The 25,969-nt window shown below is 50.6% G+C and overlaps 7 protein-coding genes across 7 annotated transcripts; 3 read left to right on the top strand and 4 right to left on the bottom strand.

Annotated features, from left to right (window-relative positions):
- Window positions 1–474: 474 nt before the first annotated feature.
- On the top strand, window positions 475–1,020 carry G6M90_00g107470 (uncharacterized protein; the record flags this gene model as incomplete). The annotated part of the gene is made up of 1 exon (XM_014688609.1): window positions 475–1,020. One exon carries the CDS (start codon window positions 475–477, stop codon window positions 1,018–1,020), a length of 546 nt encoding a protein of 181 aa, XP_014544095.1.
- A 468-nt stretch (window positions 1,021–1,488) lies between these two features.
- Window positions 1,489–2,076, bottom strand: G6M90_00g107480 (uncharacterized protein; the record flags this gene model as incomplete). The annotated part of the gene is made up of 1 exon (XM_014688608.2): window positions 1,489–2,076. The coding sequence occupies one exon, from the start codon at window positions 2,074–2,076 to the stop codon at window positions 1,489–1,491; it is 588 nt and encodes a 195-aa protein (XP_014544094.2).
- A 2,197-nt stretch (window positions 2,077–4,273) lies between these two features.
- Window positions 4,274–6,739, bottom strand: NAGLU_1 (Alpha-N-acetylglucosaminidase; the record flags this gene model as incomplete). Its single annotated transcript, XM_014688607.1, has 3 exons — window positions 4,274–6,186; window positions 6,249–6,394; window positions 6,483–6,739. 3 exons carry the CDS (start codon window positions 6,737–6,739, stop codon window positions 4,274–4,276), a joined length of 2,316 nt encoding a protein of 771 aa, XP_014544093.1.
- A 2,819-nt stretch (window positions 6,740–9,558) lies between these two features.
- Window positions 9,559–11,657, bottom strand: G6M90_00g107500 (uncharacterized protein; the record flags this gene model as incomplete). Its single annotated transcript, XM_066131730.1, has 2 exons — window positions 9,559–11,478; window positions 11,544–11,657. 2 exons carry the CDS (start codon window positions 11,655–11,657, stop codon window positions 9,559–9,561), a joined length of 2,034 nt encoding a protein of 677 aa, XP_065987880.1.
- A 1,797-nt stretch (window positions 11,658–13,454) lies between these two features.
- Window positions 13,455–14,978, top strand: mtaD (5-methylthioadenosine/S-adenosylhomocysteine deaminase; the record flags this gene model as incomplete). The annotated part of the gene is made up of 1 exon (XM_014688605.1): window positions 13,455–14,978. The coding sequence occupies one exon, from the start codon at window positions 13,455–13,457 to the stop codon at window positions 14,976–14,978; it is 1,524 nt and encodes a 507-aa protein (XP_014544091.1).
- Window positions 14,979–16,599: 1,621 nt separating this feature from the next.
- On the top strand, window positions 16,600–18,397 carry G6M90_00g107520 (uncharacterized protein; the record flags this gene model as incomplete). Its single annotated transcript, XM_014688604.2, has 2 exons — window positions 16,600–16,748; window positions 16,804–18,397. The coding sequence occupies 2 exons, from the start codon at window positions 16,600–16,602 to the stop codon at window positions 18,395–18,397; spliced, it is 1,743 nt and encodes a 580-aa protein (XP_014544090.2).
- A 1,028-nt stretch (window positions 18,398–19,425) lies between these two features.
- On the bottom strand, window positions 19,426–19,713 carry G6M90_00g107530 (uncharacterized protein; the record flags this gene model as incomplete). The annotated part of the gene is made up of 1 exon (XM_014688603.1): window positions 19,426–19,713. One exon carries the CDS (start codon window positions 19,711–19,713, stop codon window positions 19,426–19,428), a length of 288 nt encoding a protein of 95 aa, XP_014544089.1.
- Between the last annotated feature and the right edge of the window lie 6,256 nt (window positions 19,714–25,969).

Here is a 25,969-nt window from a genome sequence, read left to right on the forward strand (position 1 = left end):
TAGTGTCAATATTATCCACCCATTTGTCCTTCTCCTGGCCTTTGTAGCTACGCCTGAATCCGCCAAGACATCGCAAGAGCTATCAATTGATCCGTCAATGAATTTTTCTCTTCCCAATGGTGTCCATGGCCATTGCCGAGGAGGCTTGGCCGAACGGACCCGGAAGTTCTCCCACCAGACTTTGCCGATCACTGCCATGGGGATCTCGGTCCGAGATGGACGTGTCAACGTCGGAATGTTGACGTTATCACTAGATGCTTCATCTTAACCCGCGCCGCCATACATAACTCACCTCCCCCGCCGGCACTTTGCTCGGCACGTCTTTTGACGAGCCGCGTTGCCGACAATTGATCTACCGGAATTCCGCAGCATAAAAGGCCTAGGTTGCGCCAGACTCTTCAAAATGCATCGCCCTCTTGCTGCCAGACAAGCCACCAAACAAATTGAATACCAGACACCAGACCACACAAAATAATGCCTCTCTACGAAGTCCACCACTCCCACGCATTGACAGAGTCGCAGCGTGTAGAGCTCGCTGGGGCGATAACTCGACTTCACGCTACAACGTTTACCACGCCGTCGATATTCGTTCACGTGCGCTTTATTCATGAAGATCCGAGCGATGGGAGCTATTTCATCGCCGGCACGCCACGACACACCAGTTTGAACAGTATTATCGCGCACGTCCGCACGTCCCCGGCGCGCACCAAGGCCGACTTTGACCAGCTCGCACAGCGCATCGAGGAGGCGTGGTATCATGCGTTGGGGGTTGGTCCGGCTAGCAGCGACGAGTTGGTCCCATCTGGAGCTGGGGAGAAGAAGCTCATTGCCGTCGCATTCTTTCCCATGCTGACGGCTCGAGAGCTTGGTCTGACGATACCCGAGGCAGGGAAGGAGGTCGAGTGGTTCAAGGAGCAACTTCCTCTGATTAAAAAGACGGCTGATTCCCAAGGAGGGGACTTTGCTCATATGCTGAATGAGTTTAAGGAGCGGGAGGACCTGCGCAAGTTGCTGGCTTAGTTGTGCATGGAAAGAAGGTTGATTGAGATGCATTGCGCCGCGGCAAATCGTAGTGCAAGGAGAAGCTTCTACATTCGGAATGGCTTGAGATATATTGTGTATTCAGTCAATGTTATCTAAATTGGCCTCGTGTCGCTAATTCACTCCTGCTATACAAGGAGGAGAGGGTTGTAATTTGTAAATGGATGTGTAGCCCGTCGCGTTAAGATGAATGTTGGGAATCTGCGAGGAATAATAATGGAAATTGCTTCGAAAACTTCTTACATCCTGGTAGTAAGTTACACTAAAGAATGCCATCTTTAAGCAGGCAAATTGTTGTCAACTCAAGAGTGGGATGGGAGAAGAAAATCCCTCTGAGATTTAGTCACAGAAATACAGCATCATGTCCAATTTAGTCACAGACGGTTAGAATTCTTCACAACTTATTCACATCTTCATTCCCTCTCCCATGCTAAGATGAAGAAACAGTTAAAACCCCACCTTTATTTCATACCCATCAGAGACTTGTGTCGTCGAAAAGTCAACCTTGCCCACGCAATCCCCATACTCGTACGGCTTGCCTACAACGCCCTTCCCAGCACCAGGCGTCTTAGACATGGGGTTGTAAAAGGTGGCCTCCGTCTTGGGCAACTTCGCACACGGCTGCGTACCGCGATAGTATTCCACAAAGCCAGAGTAGCTAGACTCGATGCCGCCGGCGCCCGAGGGCAACGTCCAGCTTCCAACGCGGGTATGAGCTCCGGTAGCTGTATTGATGACAGTCCCAGTCCACGTCGTGGTGCTGGGGATATTCTCAACGGCCAAGTTGTAGGTATCCCTATAATCACCATTGATCTCAACAGCACAGCTCACACCGGGACCATCATCGGCACCATTGTGACAGTTGGCATCGCCGGTCGTAGTACCATTCTGAAAGGAGGAGAAGACGGCGTGTACAATGCTAGCACCATTGGAGTTGGGTCTATTCTGGATCCCACAGTAGCCAATATCCTTCATATTCTGGAAGGCAAATTGCTCGGCAAAGTAGTACCCAGAGTCGTGGGATGCTCCGGCCATGTTGAATGGAAAAGTAACGTCTCGTAAGCCACCCGAGGGATGACCTGAAGAAGACCAGTTATTGCCCACAAGGGCGAACCCGAGCTGGGGGGCGAATGCGGTGATTGCGGTAAGAGAGTACTTCATCATGACAGCGGTGAAAAGTTTAGATGATTGTTATTCCAAGAAGATGGCTCTGTGTAGTTTGCTGGCCATGGAACGGGCCGCTTTAGGTCGGATAACCTGTCCTTTTATACTCGTACCTGTCAGTATCTCACCGAGCTGTAAGGACAATCAGCCTTGGCTTTTCAAGGCAACCAGCGCTGCTCTCGCAAAAGTTCGGCATCTCGGCAGACTCAATATCCATGATGTCATGGCGTGTTACTCCAAGCCGAAACGTTGCATGAATATTACGTGTCCCACGTGTTGAGAGCCCCGAGTGGCATACTAAAAGCCAATATAATACCAATATAACGACTTTGTACAATGCTTACTTATATCTAACTACCTGATGTAGATTCCGGGTTGCACAGAAGTGCTCGTGCCTTCAGTTCCAGCCCGTTCTCGCTTGAATATGGAACGGCTGGACTTTTTGCTACGCCAAGAGATCTACACAATAGCGCATGGTGAGCAATGCTACCTTTCGCACGGCCTAATCGCTTGGTGAGTGTCTAGTAGTAGAGCTATGCTGTAGGTAATTGGGTAACGATTGTCTCTGCTTCATGAATACGAGCACTGAGTTGCTTCCATGGTGGCGTTGGGGTTTACAAAGGCACTGCTTCTTGAACTACGACGGCCCAGTCCATTAATTGACCAGTTGACCTTTCCCAGCAGGCCACTTGAGGGCCATTCCCTGTACGCAAGAAGATGTCTTCATTATTCTTGCCACAGATGGCAAGGGAATAGTCATCTCGGAGCCAGTCCTTTGGAGGTTTTGTGCGCTACCCGAACGGTTCTTCAACAAACTGCCTTCTCATATAACGCTGTCCCAGTCGGCACTGGTCTTGATGCGCCTGGCTGGGCGGAACAATCGATATCGCGCGACGGTTCTATCCCGCGGAACTCGTCGTAGACATGTGTTCTTACGTGTCTTTCTTCAAGCAAAATACCTTTCAGCTCCATCTTGGTGACCAACCGGTTCTCCCTCGATATACACCAGATAATATCCGTGACCCTGCGCTGGCAGACAAACACTGGGGTGGAAGCTTAACTGACCAGCAGTTTGGCGATGTGTTCCCCAAGTTTCACCTGTTTATCCCAGCACAAGATCTAGAGCGCGGGATCCCCTCTAATGATGCTACTACTTTCAAGTACGACTTCAGCAAGCAATCATCAAATTCTGTTACAAATCTCTCGCCGAACGAGTATCATGGCTACACCACATGTGCGTCGTCGGGCTTGTGCCTTGTCATTACACCGAGTTGTTTGGTTGTGAGCCCGCGATACACCAAACGTAGACGGCCTGGACGGAAAGCTAAATGTGTAAATGGGGTTCAATAAACTTGGTAACTTACTAGCGACATGATATTGAAAACCTCAAACCCCACACTTCTCTTACACTGGTTAGTTACGGCTCGTCGCCTTTGGTTCCTTGACAGGCCTGCTTCAAGGCCCTTTCGTCAAGTGTTCAGCGTCCCATCGTCAGCAGCTAAAGCACGGCCTTCCAAATAGTGAGGTTGTGTATTGTTGGTACATATGTATACTTGACGTAGAGTTCTCTAGTTGGACGGTTGCTGGTCTCGCGCCAGTCTCCCCGTTGCCATGGCGAATTTCATCACCGCCTTCACAGCTCGCATGTCTGGTGTTCACTTGTCATTGTCCGCCACCGTTTTTCCTCCCAGGTATGCGACAGATGCCCTGTCTTTTCATGTAAAATGTCGAGCAACATCTTCCGGTGAGCTGTCTATTTGCCGCATCGAAACAGAAAGCGCTCTACTGTTTTCAGTGTTTCGGTGATAGGCCACAGTTGCGATAGCCGCCAGTTTCATACTTCTGAAACTTATAAATAATTTCATAAGCATATTACACAAGATATGGTGAAATTTGAGAATAAGAGTGCCAAGAAAGATGTTTCATTCTAGTTAATAAGCTGGCGCTGGCATCCTAACTGCAGGAGGTATCGGGGGTCGCAGGTCCCTCATTTCTCTGCCGCACTTGTATTTTCACGTCCTTTAGGAGTCAACCCGAATTATCTACAAGTAAGCCTAGTACGACAAACCTACTTGAATACACTTTGCCACTTTTCCATCATTCCAGGTAAAACGTCTTTTATAGCAGCTCTAGCCGTACTCGCCTCTTCAGACTGAAACCCCCGGTACTGCCACAATTTCTCAAACGTTCTGATTTGATTATGTATGGCGGCCTCATCCAGCTTCTTAGTTTCGAGAGCCTTGTTGAGCCCATCAACAAAGATCGACCACCGACCCCGGTAGTAGGATCGAGTCAAACCCGACCACTCCTTGGCGGCATAGTCGTTCAGGGCTTCTGATTCCCAGATCCAGGTGGTGATTTGGCTACGAGCATTAAAGGCGACCAAGTCGTTCGCTCCCGTCTGCTTGGCCCAATACTGCGCCGCGTCAAGCCAGCTGTCCAGCCTGAAATGCTGGTTCGTCGCGAGCACGCGATCGAGGTCGGTGAGAAAGTCTAGTAGCTGTTTTCCCTTTGTGGCAAAGTCGTCACGACGCTGGAGTTCTCCATGGTTGCCAATCTGTCTCTTTTGGCGCGACAGCTGGCTGTTGAAGATTTGGACGTAATCCGTGTACATGGTGTTGAACGCATTGGACATGACTTGCCGCGTGACGTCTACAATGTCTAGCTGGAAGGTGGGTATCTCCCAGAGCTGAGGAATCTCGTTGGCCGCTTGAATGAGCAGTGAATGGGCCTTCTTCAGCGTGGCTGGGTCGTAATATACTTTTGTTGGAGGAGGCCAGTTGCCGGTTCTGTTGACTAGACCGGACAGACTGGGTGCATTTTGGTAAATTCCGACCCCGACACAAGGGACCTGGCGGTCTTTGTTGTCGTAAATGTTTTGGCGCAGAATATCCCAGGCCTGGAAGAGCGAATTCGTTTGGGAAACTCCGGCATAGCGCCGGACGACGTAGCCGTAAAAATAACCTGAGGTGTCGATGGGGGTAGTTGTCCATGCTTGGTCAAATAGCATTTGATACACGACTTCATTTCCTTCATATCCTTCTGGTGTCATTCCGAACCCAGACAAAGAAGGGGAAGTACGCAAAGCATCCATCGATTGGACGGTAATATCGCTAATCTGGCCGTACATTCCCATATTGCCACCAAAATCATGCAGTTGACACCAGATCCACGGTCGACCAAAATACCCGTTTGTCCTCTGCCACTGGGGCCTGGACTCGGAGTAAAGATCCAGCACAAGCATACTGTTATGCCCTTCTGGACCACCAAGGTACGCGGTGACGCGCTCCTCAGTCCACAAGCCGCTGTTCAAGAACAGCCACCCTTGTAGCAACCACACCGCAGCAGGGTTGGCAGCAGTCAGAGCCTTGTAGGTATATGTGGAAACTTGAGAAAGGTAGCTCGGTTCGTTGGACGTTGGTGGCATTTCATTGAATTGGTCAAGCGTATAAATATTGGTCACGTTGCCAAAGGCCTCGATTTGCTTGGAGATGAAGGCCTGCTGCAGACGCGCATAGCTCGTATCCAGAGGACTGAGGAAAGTATCTCTGGTGTTTGTGTCTGGGAGCCCAGTCCATCGGGGAGCCTTGGTCGTATTCGCGTCTGGTTGCACTCGGCTGAAAGCCGGGGGGACGAAGCCAGGGAACGCTGGCAAGACCGGAGTGATGCCCAGATCGACCATTCGAGCCACAATCTTCTTCTGCAGTTCAAACTGAGAATCGATCCAGGAGCTGCTGAGGTTTCCTACGCCCCCCCAGGACCCTTGGGTGTTTCCAAAACGGTTCCAGGCCTGGAAGGCAGGGCCACTGAAGAAAGGGATGATTTCCTCGTCTGTCATGCCAAGGTCCCGGAAAGAATCGAGAAAGATCTTTTCAAAGCCAACCCAAGCTAGCTGAATGTTGGTGCCTCTCAATGCGGCCCAGTCGAGCAGTTTCTCCCAATCCTCCCATTGGTACCATACAAACGAGTAGGAAAAGGTCACTATCAGTTCTTGTTAGACGGCAGACTCTAGTTGAAATGGCGATGCTATCCTCAATTCTCACCCGTGTTTAGATTATACCTCCATGGCACGACGCTGGTGCGGCTCAGAGACTGTCTTGGTAGTGGGAGCTTGTCTGGGATGATAGCATGGCTCTCAGCAAACAGGAACTCATCCAGCTGAAGAGAATCAACAGAATAGTGACGAAGACTAGTTTTTAAGGAGTCGACATGTCAGCATTATTCACAACTATGCCATTCACTTTAGCTCTGGGTTTGGGTAGAGGATAATTACTCACCCTCTTGCGAGTGCACTCAGCGTTGTGCCTTCAATATGAATTTTGCCATTTCTCGACGATACAGTATAGTTGTCGTTCTTCGGTGGATTCCACCGCGACGGTCGTTCAGTATTCGCCGTCAAGGTAAACTCAAATTCGCCGCCGTGCCCCTTGAACAGTCGTGTTGCAAGCGCCTTGATGCCATCGATGGACTCGGCGCTAACCAGAAGAGACGAGACAATGGTTAGGCCAGGTACAAAGAGTCGAGTTGGCAGCATCCTAGACAACGAACAAGTCTGGAGTAATAGAATGAATGCAAGGCGCCTTGTACAAGCAACTCTTCGGCTGAATAGTAGCAGCCGCGATACATATAATCAGATCTAATTCTTAGTGTAGTAGCATGAAAGTTTAAGCTTAGTTTGCAACGTTTCATTTCCGTTTAGTTGACATTAGCGAGGCAATAATTCAAGTGAGAAAGTCACTCGGACTCGAGGAAATGACGATGAGGAGCACAGGAAGTAGTCTGTATTAGGAAGGTGATCGCGTCGACGCCTGTTGTAAGCGGGGACTCCTAGACTGGCGTGACTTTCTCAGCTTCCAACTACGTAGTCACTTTTGGAATGTCAACTGGAATTCAACATGCCATGAATTCTGCCGCCTATCCCCTCGTAAGGCAGGAATTGGCATGCTGGCAGGCTGGGGGTTAGGCTTATGTTGACGACACCTGGAGTGCTACGATCTACGCGCCACGCACATCATAACGTTTCGTATCAACTACGTGTAGCCAATAAGAGTACGAGCTTGGTCACTTATGGATGTAAATACGTCTGGTTCCATCTGCTAGCGTGTCAATCCCTGCTGGACATCAATCGCTGTTGTTCTTGCACCCTGTCAACGTAGCACTTGAGCGTTGGTAAAATGCCAGGTTGTCAATACCTGGGGCAAACACCAGTTAACCCCCAACCATTTGACTGTACAAGTCTAGAGTATTTAAACAAAGTAACGTCGCTTACTGGGAGGTTTCCATGTCAAGAATGTGCCTCTCACGGTACGAGTATTGAAGGTCAAAGCTCTGCTAAAGCGCACAAGATATTCTGTAAGCGGCAAGTGGAGTGACGATCGATACATAGCCCTTTACCCCTGATTTGAGCGCTTAGATGAAGAATGCTCCGGACATATCGGTTATTAGCGCCACTACTCCGTAGACTAGAAGACTAGAGCAGTGTAACTATACGAGTTTTGGCTGAAGTAGTTAATGGAGAATGTCTAAACGAGTGAACTGTTAGAAGTGTGAAACTATTTGGATCAGTTGTTGGTGTTTAAGTTAGTCTCTTTTAGCTAGGATAAAGTATTATCTTATAAGACATATTATGAACTACCTTTCTTTATAATAACTAGTGTTTATATTTCAAGTACTCCCAAAGCTTATTAGTCTCTTTCTTTTTACATTATAAACGTTCTTTTATTGAAAACCTTTTTACGTCCTTATAAAGATAATACAAAGCAGCGCGAATCAACCGGGGGTAGATGGCAACCACGGCGGCTTGCTAGGGACTTCGAAGAGGATGGACCACCTTTTTGGTAAATTCAACAAGACTGTATACGAAACTCGACTTGAATATCCCTCTTAGTCAATGTCTAGTATTAATATTAACTGCGAGTCGGCCAAGCGTAGTCAAGTCAGAAACTCAATCTCAAGACGAAGGTCTTGCGACGGCTGGGTGTGGTTCTAAACAGGTAATAGTTGAAGGAGAGATATCCCAGAATTCCGAGGCTGGCAAAGGTGTCCTGAATGAGAACAGTGGTGGTTTGCGAGCAACCATCGACCCCAGCGGCCACAGACTTGATGCCCGTTCCAGCAGATGCATTATGAGTTGGCAGAAAGTATCAGTTGATGTTAAGCGGCTTGCATACGAGTAAACTCAATATGGGAAGGCCGGATGCAACAAGTCCTCCTATGAGATATCCAAAGACCCCAGCTGCTCTTGCTCACTTTCCCAGCGCCCCGTGAGGACGTCCAAACTTTTGAGTGAATCTCCTCATTTGATTCCGGTTCGTTCTCCGATTTCGGCTTGTCACCACTTTTGCTGTTTTGCTTAGAATTCACGGGTGTTTCCTTACCTTTCTGCAAAATGCGCTCAAAATCAGGGTTTCTGTCACCACGGAAATGACTCGAGGGGGTGGATTTCCCTCCCGAGGCATGCCATACGCAATTGCACGTTGGCATTGGGCATTTTTCGATGCCTTCAAACGATTTTCCGGTTTCTCAGCATATGGGGTAGTTGCTAGCCAGGCCAAGAATATACGTGTACTTATTTATGCGAGAGTCTTCAGTTATACCCAGAGCGGACGATGTATGCATTTTATCAGTTTGGCATCTACTATTATTTTCAGAAGACTTCCTTTCAAGCCATGGATGAATGAAGTTTTTGTCAAGTCAATACACAAGTTACTTGGCCTTGTGTTGTTTGTCTCACTCCAGGGGCTGATACCTGGATTGTTGCATCTGACCGTTGCTATCCACTTCTCGTATGATATGTGATCACTTGCCTTTATCTGATCCTACCCATCAAGGGCACTTTTAACTTTTATCTCTAGGTGGAGCCGGCCATTTAAATGTTCTGACTGGTTTTTTCACCTTTCCAAGTAACGTCGGAAGTACCCTGCACCCAACGAATTGTTTCACTCGGTGCTTGTAGGCTGACAAACTATTAGCAAAACATACGGATGTTAACCTGGTCATTATTTTTTGTTTATGAATTCAATCCACAATGAAATAGCATAGTTCAACGATATTCTGCTAGAAGTGGCGTTCGCAAATGCATGCATGAGAAGTGCCAGGATGCGTCCGTAGTCATCAAAAGATGTCATTGCAGCTTCGCGGTCGGAACGGAGCCAAACTACAGCTTAAAGAGATCGATACGTCTCGTTCCGCAGCAAGACTTTGATTCATTTTACTAGCTAAAGCAATTCTTCGTACGCAGGTAATCAGCTAACAAATCTACGATAATTCAAGGCCAACTCTCTCGCTCGACGCGCCGCCCAAATATATCCACGACTTAAGCCTTTCGATTGTAGCCATACTTGTGGATAGCGTTTAAGAATCCCAGTGCTCAACAACATCTTCTCCATATGGCAAGGATATAATATATCTCAAGACCAAACATACAGCCTTACACGCATCCAGGGTGACATGCCAATTGACTTCACCGTCCTCTTTGCAAGTCGCCGTCGCTTTGTCCCAATCTTTCTCCTGGAGCGCATCTTGTTCTGATCCACCACAAAAAAGCCCTTGGCTATCAAGATGTGTTACTGTAGAACTTAGGACCTTGACTCTAAGGCGATCGTCTTCCGATACAGGAATCTGATCCCTCACCAAGATGGGCACAGGCTTGCCAGCTAAAGCTTGATTGTTTTGTAAGGTAAGAGTCCGTGAATATAAATAGTTGTATCTTTCTTTTTTTTCGCTCGCACCCTCTGCTTCTCGTATGGCTGGCTTGCCATAGATCATCTTGATGGCAGGGTCGACGCCGAGGTCCAAGCTAAAAACGCAACCAGCGCTGCAATGGGGCAACACCGTGTGGCCTAGGAACCTCCCGTCGAGAGTAAGCCCGACAGGACGTTGAAGAAAAGCATTTTTACTCGTATTCATAATTGTGGCCTTCAGATTCGCTCCTGCTCTATATTTGGCAACGGCTATGTAGCTGAACTTGACGTCGGGGAGAGTGAGGCGAGCCATCCGATGCTTAGATGAAGTAGATCTGGGCAACAGGGTCTTGAAGTCCTGGAGATCATATGAGGTGGCCGAGCCAGTCTCTGCGATAAGTGATTCCTCAAACTCGCTGAGTGCGCTGTTGTGGAGATCAGCGTTCATAAACATTTCCCCGCGAGGCTTGTTCACGATATTGCTTTTCTTGAATGCCATCCAATCAATGTACTGTCTGGATTTCGCAAGATCCGTGAGTAGCTGATTTTGTTTGTCGCTTGACCCTTTGGGGGAGAGTTTGATCTTCCACGTCTTGAGTGTCTGGGTGACGTTGCCTAGCCCACCAAATACGGCCTGTGTGGCTGACGACAAGACAACTTTACAGTTGGACCATGTTTCAGACGTGGTATTTATCAGCTGGGCATTGAAGAATAGGATAGCAGTTGAATCTGTTGTAGACAGCTGTAAGTCGTAGATAGGCGCCCATCCCGCAGAGCTGGTGACATACGAAAGAACCAAGTCGCATATAGAGCGGGGAGCGACCGTATCAGCCTCCGTCGACATCGGCGACGATGCTTGCATGGTATCCGCTTCGCTAATGCTTCTGGAAGGCGGTTGAGTATTGCAGTCGTATTCAATTGTGATGCACACAGAGTAGCAATACCGCGGCCAGAAGTTCTCACGTTCTCGGCGAACGCGATCTTGCTCCTCGTGCCTTTCCTGGTCACGCTTGCGCTTGAGAGATTTTTTCTGTTCACGTTCTTGGAGAACCTTTTCTTTAGCCTTTTGTTCTTTCGCCTTTTCTTTGACTTGTTGGCGCTGTAGCTTGTCAAGTTGTTCACTTAGTCCGCTCCGAACCTTCTCCCTTTTAACGCGCTCGACGAAAAGCTGATGACGTAAACTTTCGTACGTTTCTAGTTCCTCACCAAGATACGGTGTATTACAATTTTCGCGCTGCGTGGTAGCATATGATTCCAGAATTTCAACACAGCTGGTGGCACTGTCTACTCTCTCAGTGGCCATTTCAAGCTCGTCCCGAATTTCTCGTAGTCTACGCTGGACGTCAGACACTTCAGGGCTCTGCTCTTGGCCCGAATTGGAGTCGGAATCAGACTCAGACTCATTGTCACCATCGCAATCCGACTGGTTTCTGCCTAACTCGGGATAGATCTCTTCAAAGATGTCGGGGTTAGGCGAAGATTTCACGGCAATGTTTGTGATGATGGCGGAAGATCCATTGCTTTCGACTTTGATGGAGTCTTGCTCAGTCGTAGGACTTAGCCCAATGACGGTAACTTCATTCGTTCCAAGCTATGTTTTGACGCAGCATTAGAAATCTTCGACCTTGTTACATTTGGCTAGTATCCGTAGCGTACCTTGAGGTTGATGGCTGTCATGTCTCTGACGACCTGTGCCTGCTTGGGGAACAGAATGACAGAGCGAGTGTTGAGGTCCTGGACCCTGTACTCGACCCTATTCACCGTTTCCATGATGGTCAAGCTCCAAGACGAATGAACTGAAGGGGGAAAAGAATTCTATGATGATGGATTGAAAACTCTGTCAACGTTTGATCGGGGTGTGCTCTTCTTGTATATGCTTGGATGTATGCACTTCTCGGATTTGAAGCTGGCAGAGGACATGAGACTCTCGCGCGGTGTGCAGGAGGTAGTGTGCAGGAGGTAGTGTGCAGGAGGTAGTGTGCAGCAGGCAGCCAGACAGCTCTCGTAGTCAACCAGATGCTCTGCCAATCAAAATAGCCCCAGCTCAACTCACCTTCAACTCACCTCCAATTCACCCTTCACCTCATCCCTCCTATTTCTTTATTTCTTCTTTTTTTTTTTTGTGTGCGGACTAGCCCTCCATGTCAGAAAGCTTGCCCTGAAGTTTGTTTGGGACACAGTCTACGGACCAACTTGTCTTCTTCCCAAGCAGACACAAGGAACAAATCAAGCTTGTTTAGATCCATCGTTGATTTTCGATACCATGCGTTCTCGCTATGAGCACAATTAGCTTTGAGGGAATGCCCATAACATCACGGTGTGCACATCGACTCCATGCCGCTCGAGATACAGCATTCCTCAACTGACAACGATCCGATGATTCGTGCAGTAGAAAAAGGCTATGACTCTCCCAGGTTTGCAAGACCTATACAGTCTGATCTAATACTTACCGGTTTCGTCTCCTAGATAGGTCAAGGGCCACTGTGTCCTCCGCACACGATAACGCAAGCGCATCGTCTTGTCCTTCGGTCCTCCATGATTTCGACCTCCATCGTATATGGCACTCGTACAATCCACCGAATAATACCAGTTCCGAGACTGACGTCTCGAAAGTGATGGTAAAACTTCTGGACAACGCTGTCTCTGACTGCTGTCGGACTGCAGAAGTCGTCGCCGAGGATTTCTTTAGAGCAATACCTGTTTTATGCCGAGTAGACATTACAGAACCCGAAGAAATCTGAGTTTGCTCAAGTATCTGGTCTAGTTCACACTCACTTGTTCCAGTCGATATGGATTTGGCTTTGGGGGCACAGCTGAAAGTTCTTGACAAGGCTCGAGCCTTCTTTGGCTCAACGCCCGCCAGAAACGTCAAGCGCAGGTCCAATTTGCCGTCTGCCCGTATATTCTGGTCAAATCCACGCAGGGAAAACTCAATATGGCGAGGTTTTAGGGCGGCACTAGCATGGAAGGAAATGGAGCAGCACGTGCTAAGACAGGTTGCCGGTTGTCTCGCCAAATCTTCAAGTGTTGGTCTGTGGCCTCTTCATTTCTCGTTGACGCCGAGGGGACAAGATCAAGCGGATCTCGAACGTGGCGTTGCTTCCACTTAAAGCGTAACATCGGCAATTCCCTCGTCTCCGTTTCGCTCTCCGATCAGACCGGTTGACGCCATTTGTACATGCGGTCCAATTTCGGCGTCAAGGAGCCTCCCAGAGTTCCACTTCCGAAATCAGGCCGTTGACACGATGCATATAACAAGCTTAATTTCGGCGCCAAAGTGGCGGACTTCGGATTACCATATTGTTAGTCATTGCGGTTTTGGGGACGAACTTTGTTTATTTTCGGTTGATGATTACAAACATTCTGGATTCTCTGGATTCTCGGTGTACGCAAGGACTGTTTGTGGCAATGCTGGGCCAATACTATTTGCCTCTCCTCAAGCATGGATGGCATATAAAGGATGGTAGATGACCAACTTTGCCAATTTCCAATAGACCAACTATCCTCTTCAGCATTCTCTTTGCTCTACTACGTTCGTATCCCATACCCTCAATGACCTACGCTATCATGCGTAATACACTGGCCCTCGCTGTTGTCCTTGCTGGCACAGTCGCCCAGGCTGCGTCAACACTCTTCTGGGGCGGCACCATTATTGCATTTGACAGTGAAAATGAATCCCTAAGGGTCATCAGAAACGGCTCGCTTCTCGTGGTGGATGACCGCATTGCCGCCGTTCACGACGATTCACAAAGTCCCTACAACAGTGTGCCAGCAGACACAGTCAAGATAGATGTCACAGGGCAGATCATCACCCCGGGCTTCATTGATACCCATCGCCATAGCTGGCAGACGGCATACAAGACGATTGGGTCCAACACGACGCTTCTTGAATACTTCTCTCGGTACGGCGAGTATGCCGCGGCATCTAGTTACCGGCCCGAAGACGTCTACTTGGGCCAGTTGATGGGGCTCTATGAAGCCTTGGACGGCGGCGTGACAACCCTCCTTGATCATGCTCACCACACATGGTCGAATGCGACCGCCTATGCTGGTCTAAACGCAACCGTGGAGAGCGGAGCGCGTGTCTTCTGGTCTTACGCGTTTCATAACATCTCGAGCCTCAACTATACCATCTCACAGCAGATACCCAACTTTCGCGAGATTGCAGAGAGCGGCATCTTTGACAATACAACGACAGAACTCGGCATTGCGTTCGATTCGTGGGGCCCCAACCCGGACGTCGCCGAGGCTCAGCAGATTGTTCATCTTGCTCACCAGTATAACGTCTCGGTGGTCACAACTCACTGTCTCAGCGGCCCTTGGGGATTTAACAACCTGCCCGAAGACGTTCAGCGGTTCGACATGCTCAACGGCACGATCCCCGTCGTCTTCTCGCACGCCAGTTTTATCACGGCACAGGGTGCAGAGCTTCTACGTTCTACAAACCAGTACATCTCCATCACGCCCGAGTCCGAGATGCACTATGGCCATACCCACCCGCATTCCTACATGCTTCAAGACCAGGCAGCTCTTGGTGTCGACACGCACTTTACATACTCTGGCGATATTCTCACCCAGGCCCGTCTGTGGCTGCAATCGGTGAGATACTACTTTTCATCGGGTGTCTTGAAGGACTGGGGCTTGCCGTCTCGGAACCCTATGAGCGCCGACCAGGCATTCAAGCTGGCCACGCGCGCGGGAGGCCTTGCGCTGCGAAGACCCGACTTGGGCGTCATCCAAGTCGGCGCCAAGGCAGATCTCGTGGTTTGGAACGCGCGCAAGTCGCTGTCCATGGTGGGATGGGCAGACCCCGTCGCCGCCGTCATTCTTCACGCGAATGCAGGTGACGTCTTGGATGTTATGGTGGATGGAAATTTTGTCAAGAGAGAGGGAGAAATCCTGGCCGAGAATTTTCCCGACACGCGCGCCAGATTCTTATCCAGCGCTCGCAGGATACAGCAGATATGGCGGGAGACGCCGTATCCCCATTTCGAAGGCAAATCCGCAAATGGATTTCCCTACAAGGAACCCATTATCGCGGACACGAGCCGAGGGGACGGGGACGGATACGGAGATTTATATGTGAATTAGTTGCACCCTTGCAGTTGTCACGTTGTGAGACTTGTTCTCGGATGGTCAACGAGTGAGACGCGGGGTTACTAGTTTGAGCCTTGTGAGATATTCAATTTAATTTGGCATTCAAGCCTTAATTTGAAGTTAGCTGGCCAATATAAAATCTGCCCTTTTTGATCAATGCGAAAGGAGCCTCAGTTCCGTAGCTTGATGCATTCTATAAAAGACCGATTCTACAATCTATCCACCCTATAGCTGCATTTCTTGGCCTTGACCAAGCTCCTCTTTTGTCTCACGCAATTACAGATTATATTGTTCTTTGCATTTTTGTTCTTCCTCTATCCTGCAGAACGTTGCGTGTCGTTAAAAGAACGCGCTCTACTATATTCGTTGTAGTACGTGTCATTTACCTTCGCTTACACGGGCTCTCCGCCCTTAAACTTCCGACATGTCTATACGGTATTACGGCATGCGGGAATCTCGCTTGCTTATTTAAGCAGCAGAGGCGGATTTATGTTGCAAGGCAAGTTGGAGATCTGAAATGATGCTCCAAGTCATGCGGGGTGCCAAGCTTCCGGACAAATTTCGACCTTATAAGGTTACCAACCATAATTCGCCCGACCAGGCTACGTGGGGCATCATCTCATCGAAAAAGCGGGGCGGCCGTGCTTGTCGCTAAAATCGAGTGTCCCGAGCTATTCGCAGAATCAACACACTTCTTTCATCTGTGTTCGGCTGTGGCGTTGAATAAAGTCCGTCCGAAATCTTTCCTTTGTGATACATCACAATGGGATCTAGCCAATCAAGCTATTCAATACTATAATCGGGACAAGCCGAGCCCTAACGGATATACACGGCCGAGTTGCAACGGCTATTGCGAGTAACACCGACCATCACATGAAGCCAACAAGGGCGACGCTTGTTACGGTTGCCTCGGAATTCAGAATTGGTCCGAAATTTCAAAGCTCGCTGCTCATTGGCGAGATTATACGCTGTTACTCGGTGGAAATGAATGGCCAACTATTGTCTAGCCTATCTTGCTACGCATGCAAAAGGTACGCAACGCTCGCATCATGCCTTTTCGACCTACATGCTACTGACGTCATCTCTCTATTTCAGGAGAAAGGTAAAGTGGTTAGTTTGGCCCGTACCCCAGCACATGTCTTTTGATCAAGTTGCTTATTTGTCTTTGTTTTAGTAATCGGGGTTTGCCTGGCTGTTCTCTGTGTGTCAAGTATGAAGAAATTTGCGAGTATCCAACTAGGCCGAAGCGCCCTGGTCCCAAACTCGGTCAGTACCAATAGCAGACATGAGACAACATTGATCTGACTATGCCCAAGGAAGTACGCATAAGAAAAGGCGAGGCATCTCGACCACCGGCTTGTCATCAGCTGCCGGCAACGCACTGTCGGTGAACACAACGGCATCTGGGGCTGTGGATCGTTCCCCAGAGATACAGAGGATTGGTCCAAATTCGGGGTCCTCATATCAACAGTATGATTTACGTTCCAGGGATACTCGCCGCGTATCAGCATGGCCCGCTGATGACTCTGGTGTACTTGGTCCAAACTCAGTCTCCAGTTCAAACAGAAACCAGCCCAACCGCCGAGCAGTTTCTCCTGCACCAGACTTTTCCAGAATGATGTATCCGTCTCATGAGACTCAGACTGAGCCTCCATCACCGTCTCAATCACATGATAGCCCGGATCAGCCTGTTATCCGTCCAGGAATAACCGTGGATACAGTATGCAAGGGGCTAGGAATCTCTAGGGATGTCTACACGTATCTGTAAGTCTGGCTGATATTCATCGTTACCAAGGCCACATCAGCTAAACATGACTAGAATAAAGTCCTATTTTAGCAACATGACAACCTTTACACTGTTTAAACCTAATGGGATCGAGGCAAAGTTTGCCTGGATGCGGTCTCCTGTCGAAGCTGAGGCCTTGGTGGCGACAATATTTGCCTTTTCTGCGAGGTTCCATTCCTCGGACCGGGACCCAAGGCGGATTGCTCAATGCCCAACGCCTTCATACTTTGCAGCTATTGCATCGAGGCGATTGCAAGATGCGTTGGACTCGTATGAAGACACTACACCCCCCTTCCACCTCCTGCAAGCCATGGTCCTCGATGTCTTCTACAACATTTTCAAGAGTCTACGATCTAAATCTTGGAGATATCTAGGCCAAGCGATCCGACTTGGCTATGATCTGAAATTACACTTGCTCGACATCCACTCCGTCGACTCGGACGGCGACAAGACAGAGCGCGACCTGGAACGTTGGTCGTTGTTGGAAGAACGCCGCAGGGCTTGGTGGGCTCTATGGGAATTGGACGTGTTCGCCAGCACGATTCGCCGACTGCCATTAGCAATCGACTGGACGCAAAACTTCACCTGGCTCCCGGCCCCAGACGCATGCTGGTTCCAGCGCGTCTACAAGCAGAGCTGCTTCCTGGCGCCCGACCCAGGACAGCGCTGGAAAAACATGTCTCGAGTCGTCAGCACAAGCGCAAAGGCGTGGCTCATAGTCGTCACGTCCCTCATGCACGACGCGCAGCAGCTCGTTTACAACCCTCTGCCCGTGAGCGAGTCGTCGTCGTTCCAGTCCAAAAAGGACAACCTGGCCATTGTCGCCAACGCTCTCTACTGCACGACCTCGTCCATGCCCCGGGAGCTCGTCTACGAAGGACAAGCACTGGACTTTGACACCAAGACACGTCCTCGAGACATCAACTGCCGGCAGTTTCATGCCGACATTTACTCCATCTACCTCATGACGCAGCTGGTGCACTTCATGAGCGACCACCACGTTGTGTGCGCGCAGATGGCGGCCGCGGCCCGGGCTCACGCCGCCAATGCGCCCAGAGCTGGCGATTCACCATCGTGGTCCAACTACATGGCGGCTGCCGAAAACATCGTCACCATTGTCCGCAACAGCGCGCACAATCATGTGAAGTACGTCAATCCGCTCTTTACCAACACGTTGTGGTTTGCGGCCGCGTCGCAAATCGCGTGCAGGCTTGTTGGGCCGTCCTGCCGCGCCGAAGCACTCGCCGCTTCAAACTATGACCTGTTGGAGCTTACTATACAGAGATGCACTTCTTTTTGGGGCAGCAGTGATATTCTCAAACCGAGGCTGGACACGATAGAGGCCGAGTTGAGGAGCTTGGTGGCCAAGAATGCGGACAAGGCGGCAGACGGGGACGAGGCCGCTGCTGAAGGCAACCTGCCGCCGGGGCCGTCTCCAATCAATGGCACGTCGTTTCATGGAAGTGGATTGGTTGGAGCGCAAGGCGTGTCGATGGACGCTGTTCAGATGCCGTTTGTGCCCTTGTTTCCATCGGGGCATGACCCAAATAGTCTATCGGAGCAAATCGTGTTTGATGATTTGGAACACTTTTTGCCGTATGGCTTGGATGAGCTGTGGAAATTGTAAAGCTCACCTTGTTGGACGTGTACTGGGATAACAACTACATGCTATCAAGATGTGTTGTCAATGGCACAGCCCGCCTACGTGGCGCAATTCATTCGCCCGTTTTGTGACGAGGGCGAAAGGCTTGGAGCAACATGACTCCATTCATCTAATACCGGTCTTTGGTATTAAACCTCCTTGGTTTTCCTCAAGGCCTAGTTGACCAAGGAGCTCTATTTATACAAGAAGCGGTGCGAGCCTTCTGCCCTAGGTCCCGTCATCATGGTCCTCGTCTAGCCCGTGCGACAAACGGCCCATAGCAAACCAGCCCTCTTGACCATTGTGGCTGAGGCAGGACGTATCTCAAAGTCTCTAGTTTAAGATTGTTTCTTCTATTCCATGTCCAAGTCTATTCACGTACAAGGGACACGCTGGTGGAATTGACAGGCCGAGGGGACCGCATGCCAACTCTCTTACAACGGGCATTTGCCTCATCGGCCTCACCACTAGCCAAGAACGGCCATGCTGCCCCGTGCAGATCACTGATGTTCTTCTCCAGATCCGGGAGGCCATCTGCCGCGCATGGACCCAACAGCACTAGACAGCGGGTGCTGGGCATCACCCGCAATCCTGCGCTCATTTCAAACACACGCCAACACCTGGACTGACGCTAGTGGCTACTGGTAACGATGGCCAAACGGTCGTCGGTGTGCCCAGTCAAGGTAGGAAACGAGACTCGTGCCCAGTTCTAAGAGCAATGCGCCACGGCTCACGAGCAAGTCTCGTCCCCCGAGCCGCGAATTTTCCTACACAAAACGTACACGACGTAGCAATCACATTTAGTCGTCATTATACAAGCTCCCATTCGCCAAAACTAGTCTATAACATTCTACCGCCCCAGGTTCAAAAGTCTCTTTTCTCTATACGCCAACCATGTATAACCCCGTATGATCCACGTTCCCATTCGCCAAAACAAGTCTATGACAATCCATCGCTAAATGCAACAAAGTCCTTTCTCTACGCCGAACAAAAAAAGGGCACCCGTCCATCAATCACCACAGTTGGTCGGGGTCCTTGACAAGCGAAAACTTTCTGTTCTTGCGCGCCGTCTTTGCCGCCCGTTTCCGCTCCTCGGCCGTGACCAGCCAAGACTCGACGATTCCGCAGTTGGCCAACGGCTCGTAGGACGAATACTTGGCGAATGTCGGGGACTCTCCATCCCGGGCCCGGTCGGCGCTCGGGTCAAAGGTGCCGGGCCATGAGGCCGGCGACGAGGCGGCCCGTCCGCTGTTGCAGAGTCTGCCGAGCGCGCGCGACGCCCTGCACTGAACTTTGTCCATGACGTCTGGTGGGAAAAAAACGTGGGCGGTGTGTGGCCGTCAGCTTGTAGCCGGCTCGCGGCTGCTAAGGGGATTATGGACGATGCTTGCCGGAGCAGTCCGGTTGAGGCGAGGGAAACGCAGAAGGTCGGCTGTTGAGACCAGCTGGATTCACCAATGGATGGTTATCTGAACGAACAGGAAAAGACAGTGTTGATCTGGTCAAGCTCGGTCGCGGTTCGCCGGGCCTATATATCGAGGTGAGTGGTCCACGGCTGCCCTTTCGGGCCAGGTGTGTTCTGGGGTTGGAAACCAGGCCAGCGGCCTCCCCGGCATGTCGTGCGGCGGATGGACGTGTATCCGTCTGGTGAAACCGTGGTGGGAAAGGAAGCGCCCACATGGGCGGCCGACTGAGATGGTCGCCCTTGGATTTAAGGTTTGCGCTGCATTATGATGAAGCTTGGCTCTGGGGGGGTCTTGGCGATGGGCAGAAACAATCTTCCGAGGACATTGTAGACGCCAAGCAGGCCCATCCGCAGCCAAGCATGGCAGCTCGAGTCATGGCACGGCACCAGACAGCATAAAAAATTATGCCTTGACAATGTATCAGTTTAATTGAGCGGCAATGCCCATGGGCAAAAGTTAAAAAAGGTCCGGCATATAGCAGGTCTAACCAGACACGTCTCGGTAGTCAAAGGGCAACGGCATCTTGTCAAGTTGTGTGCATGCATGTGTATGTATGTATGTGCGGCTTACGGAGTACACCGGTGGCCAACACTGGTGGCCAACACCGGACATGTACGGCGACGTCCTGCCTATTTAGGAAGTCGCGATCGCCTCATCCCCGCCGGGATTGACTCGTCAAACCGTCGTGCAAACCGTCGTGCTAGCGGGCCTGTCAGTGTGCTGTGCTTTGGCATCAGTCAAGCTACATTAGTACATGTACCGACGGCATGTAAACAGTTCAGTGTTGGACCGAATCCAGCCAAGGACCGCCTGTTTCCGCCTCCGCCAAGATTGCCCTTGCTTCGGGCCATGGTATCCCGAAAGCGCGTGCATCCGGCCCATCTGGCAGATCCATGGGGCCTCTTTCCACGTGTAGCCGGTTAGAGTAGCGTCTGGTACGACGTTGGTGCAGTGTGCCGAGAGCCGTCGTTGCAAACTGCATGCCCATCTGCCCATGTTCGCAAGTCCGCCGTCACATCCGGACAAGGGCGTTCCATCGAGGACATGGACAACTGCCGGCCTGTATCATCGGTGTGTTGTACGTGCGCTCCATCAGGGTGTCCACGGGGGAATCTCGCTTCATGGCCCGAAAAGAAGTTGATGGCGTTTGGCCGGCCCGGCCACTGCGTTTCATGGTCCAGCATCAGAACCAGAGCCCGTGTAGCCGGCTTTAGGCACTTTGAGAAGACCATCACGCGACAGCAAGTCTGTCAAAATTCTCACAGCCAGAGAAAACATGATGCTGGGCCACTCAGAGCACAGCCCTGGCTTCGAAACACACCAGTCTGTGCTGTGACAATCCACCAACGAGCGACCGACACCTCCCGAAGTCGGCAATCAGGGCCCCCATATAATTGCCTTTGCCCTGGGTATGGAATGATGATCCAACATGCCCTTATGGGGGGTTGAAACGGAGCACAACTCCGGGGAAGCGCGTCCGTCTGACGCGGAGAACGTCAACCGAAGACAAAGGGGCCAGATGAAGTGGTGCCATTTTCGCCACATTTCAAGGGGTACGAGTCTAGAACCAATCAAAGTTGGAATTTCGGTACCTTCTCAAATACACCATCTCTGCAAATGGTTGTCAGGTTAGAGATATATTAATTGAGTCTCAAAATTTTCAAGATGGCATATTGCTCATGGGACGGAGGAGGTTTGGGCCTACGTCCTGAGTAAAGACCAGATTCTTAGCTTGATCGGGCCAAAGTTACTTAGATCCCTTGTTCCCTTTGATATTTACATTCATGCCTACTACTATGTGCCGGAGAACGCCGGAATGCACGGCTCGAGTTAATGCCGTTGCTTTTTCTAATGCGAGCTCCCTAATCAAGGTAGTTGTGTAGAATGCAAACCGTCTGATTATTGTAACCTGGCCGAACAGATGATTAATGCACCGGCAAATGTGGCAGTGATCCTTTTGCATTGCGTCCATACCCAAACTTTGTGAAGACCTAAACTGTATAAGATGAGACGGCCCTTGTATTGGGATTCCTTTGCCATTAGACCAGGCACCGCTTTCGCAACAGGAATATAAGCTTTTAAGGCCCTTTAGAAATGTTGAACAAGTTGGATAACCAGGACAGCTACAGTGACCCAGAATTTGGAAGATCCTGAGGAAATAATACAAGACGATACGCAAAGTCTAACTTGGCTTCCACTTTTTCCCAAGGTTGATGGACGCACCAGGTAGCCAGAGAGGACTACCAAGTATCTTGAACCAAGTAATTTCATGAGTCGCACCACGCTGATTAATAAAAGCTTGTGAGACTGCTACAATTATCAAACGCAAATGCCCACCTCAGCCATCAGCGCCGTCAGATCGGCACCCATGCATCACAGTCGACCTCGCTCGCAAACTGACTGCGTATGAGGCTCTCCTCGGCAGGCAAGCTTCCGCCTCGGCCCTCCATCTACTCTCCTCATCGTCATCATATGAATCCCAGACCAGGTTTTTCAGATAGTGTCAACAGGCTCCCGCGACAACCTCAACCAACATGATGCCAGACTAAAATGTGGGCATTACCACCATGGAACGGGGGAACAAAACTTGATATTCAAGACTTACAGAGCCGCCCCGATTCCACCTGGCCAAGAGGCATGGCTGCTCCCATTATTCACATCCGGGCAGTTAAGAATCTGCTTCGTATCGCCGCAGGCACAATTTCTGTGCGTTGATGAAACTTGCTCTCGCTGTTGAGCATTCTTTCTCCATCGCTGTGGAGGCATTGAACGACGTATACACTGTGACGACGAGGATCAACAGTAGACTAGGTAGTAAACTCGAAGGCAATACCAACTACACCAATACACACTTGATAAGGTGAGCTTCTTTTTAAACTCGGCGATGAATACGCCGAGAAACTCCTGTTCAATGTCGTACTGGCTAATACGTCACAAATTCACAATGCTCATCTTGGTCACTGCTATTGAACTGCTTCTCTCTCCCGCCCTGACATCTTTGGCCATCCACGTATCCCTGGACTTTTCCAAACCACATCAGCGCTGTCTTGCGGTCGTCAGCAGTATTGAGCAGAGCGGCCCTCCTTTCAACGGGCGTTCCGCAGTTCGCTTTCCGTGGCCCCTCCAGCCCAGTTCTGCCTTTGCGCACTTTTACAGTCCTTTTTTTTGTCTGCTCATCTGGTGGGAGAGCTTCTCAACCGCAGTCGAGCTGGCGTGTTCTTTATCGCTGAGCAATTGAACAGCCGGAACGGACATCTCGCGCGCCTCTTCGAGGTTCCCGGCCGTGCCCGTCACGTACTTGCAACAGCCAACCGGCACACTGGAGCTCGATATTGAGGATATTTGGCCGCGGGCCGCTATTGCTGCTTCTTCTTTTGCTCCGTTGCTCACCGGTCAACACAATATCATGACATGTGAGAAAGGGCTCAGTGTATGAGGGCTTGGAGTCAATAGCTTAGTTCATCTAATTTACAGGTTTTTGTATCGCAGGTCCTAGATTTTCTAAAGGCCTGGAATAACCAACGAGCTCTAAATATACCGTCAGGCCGATGAGGGCCTTCTGCCCTAGGTCTCGTGAGGGTAGCCCTGGCGTAACCGTGTGATGTAACATGCAGACACCGGAACCAAAGCCAGGAGGCTAGTCTTAGGAACGACCTAGGTCCCCGTTTTTCATCTGACAGTCGTTGGAATGCTCGAAAGCATGGTTGCGATCGGGTACTGTCGAAGCTGCCGCCGTTTTCAAATCATCCTATAAGCGGAGAATATGTTAGACACGCAATTACACCGATTTGAGCGTTGGGATAACGAGTTCTGTTAAACATTCTAACAACGTAGAGAAAGAGTGGTAGACGGGTGAAATAGCATACCTAAAGGCTCTCGGAATTTCACCTAATCGGAGGGAATACCGGTTGCGTTTCCACCATCCGGTGGCAAGGAAGCTACATTTATTTCTGTCCCATTCAATCAAGGCAAGGCTCAGACGGGCTCCATCTCACCTCAAGAGCCACATTCAACGTCAACAGTCACTATCAACGATACCCAGGCTGGTCGGCACAAAGTTCAAATGTCAGAGAAGCCGCCGGCGTCTTGGAACGTCAAAGACAGGCTGTAGAAATCATTTTCGACATCGGAATGATCCAGTGCCCAGAATTTTTCCCAGACCTGAAACCGGCGAGCTTATACGCCCGGCAATTTTTGCGTGTTCTTGTATTTGGCCGTCCCATGACTCGCCTCCCGCCAATACGGCATTGATATATTAACAGACTCGACACCATCATACGCAATCATCTAACTGCATTCCCATCATATATAGTCTTGGCTTGGAGAACCCTGTCCCACTTCATCTGCGGTGATCACTTCCCGGGCAAAGGGAGCCAGTTCTCGGCAAGTATAAAGACATCGCCCTGAAGATGAGGTGCTCCATCCAGTTTCAGGCGCATCACTACGTCCGCAAAGCTCTGCCGTGCCAAACGCAGATACTCCGCCGCAAACATGTTTTATACTCCTTGTCCTCAAAACTCTGCTCTAGAAACGATGAAGGCGGAGATTTGAGGAGTCCATCATCTCGGCTTGGATATCCGCCCGCGTGCTCGGCAGTACGCATCCTCCATGAAGACCCCTTGCCTCGCCTTACTTTACCAGTGTTCAGTGTTCGTTGGCAAGACAAAATGCGTGACTCTTGCTGCTTTCCTCGATAATCACAGTTGGGGAACTTGAACAAGGCTGCTCCGATCGGCAGCAACCGAGGACGTATCTGGCGCTATTGATGTGGCCACGAAAAGGGCCAAGTTGGGTGAAAGCACCTTCGGGAATTTCCAGTTTGGTCAGCAGAATACATCCATCCATCTTACCACAATCCATGGCAGAAGGATGGCATGGTATTTCATGGCAAGCCAGGCTGATCCCTACCCTAGAGCTCAAAGGACCCGAGACTACGGACCACCAGACCCGAGAGCCGTTGGCCCGTAGGTTCCCAACATTTGAAGTCCTGCGCTGCAGATGCACCATCGGAGCCAGCTATCAGCTATGACGGCCAGAATGCGTCTGGTGTCTGGTGCGTGGCAAGTAGTCACTGGGCCTCAAGCCCAAGCCCAAGCCTGGTGACGATGCTCCATGGTTGGGATGCGTGTGGCGCATGGCAAGCTCCAATGTGCAGATGTCGCCTTCCCGAGGCCCCCACTTTATGGCCCGAAGCAATTCAGTCTTCCAGTCACCAGTTGACGCTGCCTGGGCATTCAATGTTCAGCGCCGGCGACGGAGGTTCAGGCTCCGCTATTCGCCATCAGTCGGACCAGTGGACCGCTGTGGCCTAGCACCGCGCAACTGCAGTGCTCTTTCCCCAGCCTCAAACCTCATCAATGATCCTGTTTCTCGAGACATATGCCTGGACCCTCTTTTGACTTCACTCCTCCACGACCGTCTTCTTATGCCGCCCAAACCGACCAAGCTGGTGGCCTCAACCTTCTCCAGCGCTGCTCAGCCATTTCAAACAGCGACCCGGCCCGACGCATATTCTATCCTCGCCTTCATCCTCATCGGCGCCGACCCCATGTCGTCAACACCTGCTCTCTAGTGCCCGATACGCTGCCCGTCACATGCTGGTCGACAACAAGGTGTTGCTGTCCCTCACGGCGCCTTATCAATACGACAAAAAGCCTGGGCAATCAACATCTGCCTACCTGGGTAGTTTTACCTCCTTGGCTCGACTGTACTAGGGCAGAGCCCCCCATACTCGACCACCTCACTCACGATACACACACACACACACCTGGCCTGGTCCCGTCTCCCGCCCAGACAGTCACCATCGCCGCCTCTCCCGTCTCGACTGTCTTCGTGACCGGTGTCTAGCCAATTTATAGACAAAATCGACCCAAACTGCCACCGCGGCTTGCCCGCGGAACGGTCGACGTGGACCAACCCTCCGACGCTCGTTCCCTTCACCCCATTGTGTCATCCGACGACCCATCCACTCCGTCCACCTCCCGACCATCTGCCAGCACCGTCCTCCCAGCACCCAACCCCTCCTCGCCGCTTGATCGCCCTGGCCGATCCGCCCAACTAGCTCCGGCTTCGAATGCGAACATAGAATCTT

Source organism: Metarhizium brunneum, chromosome 7 (assembly GCF_013426205.1).
Source record: "Metarhizium brunneum chromosome 7, complete sequence".
Classification (NCBI taxonomy): domain Eukaryota; kingdom Fungi; phylum Ascomycota; class Sordariomycetes; order Hypocreales; family Clavicipitaceae; genus Metarhizium; species Metarhizium brunneum.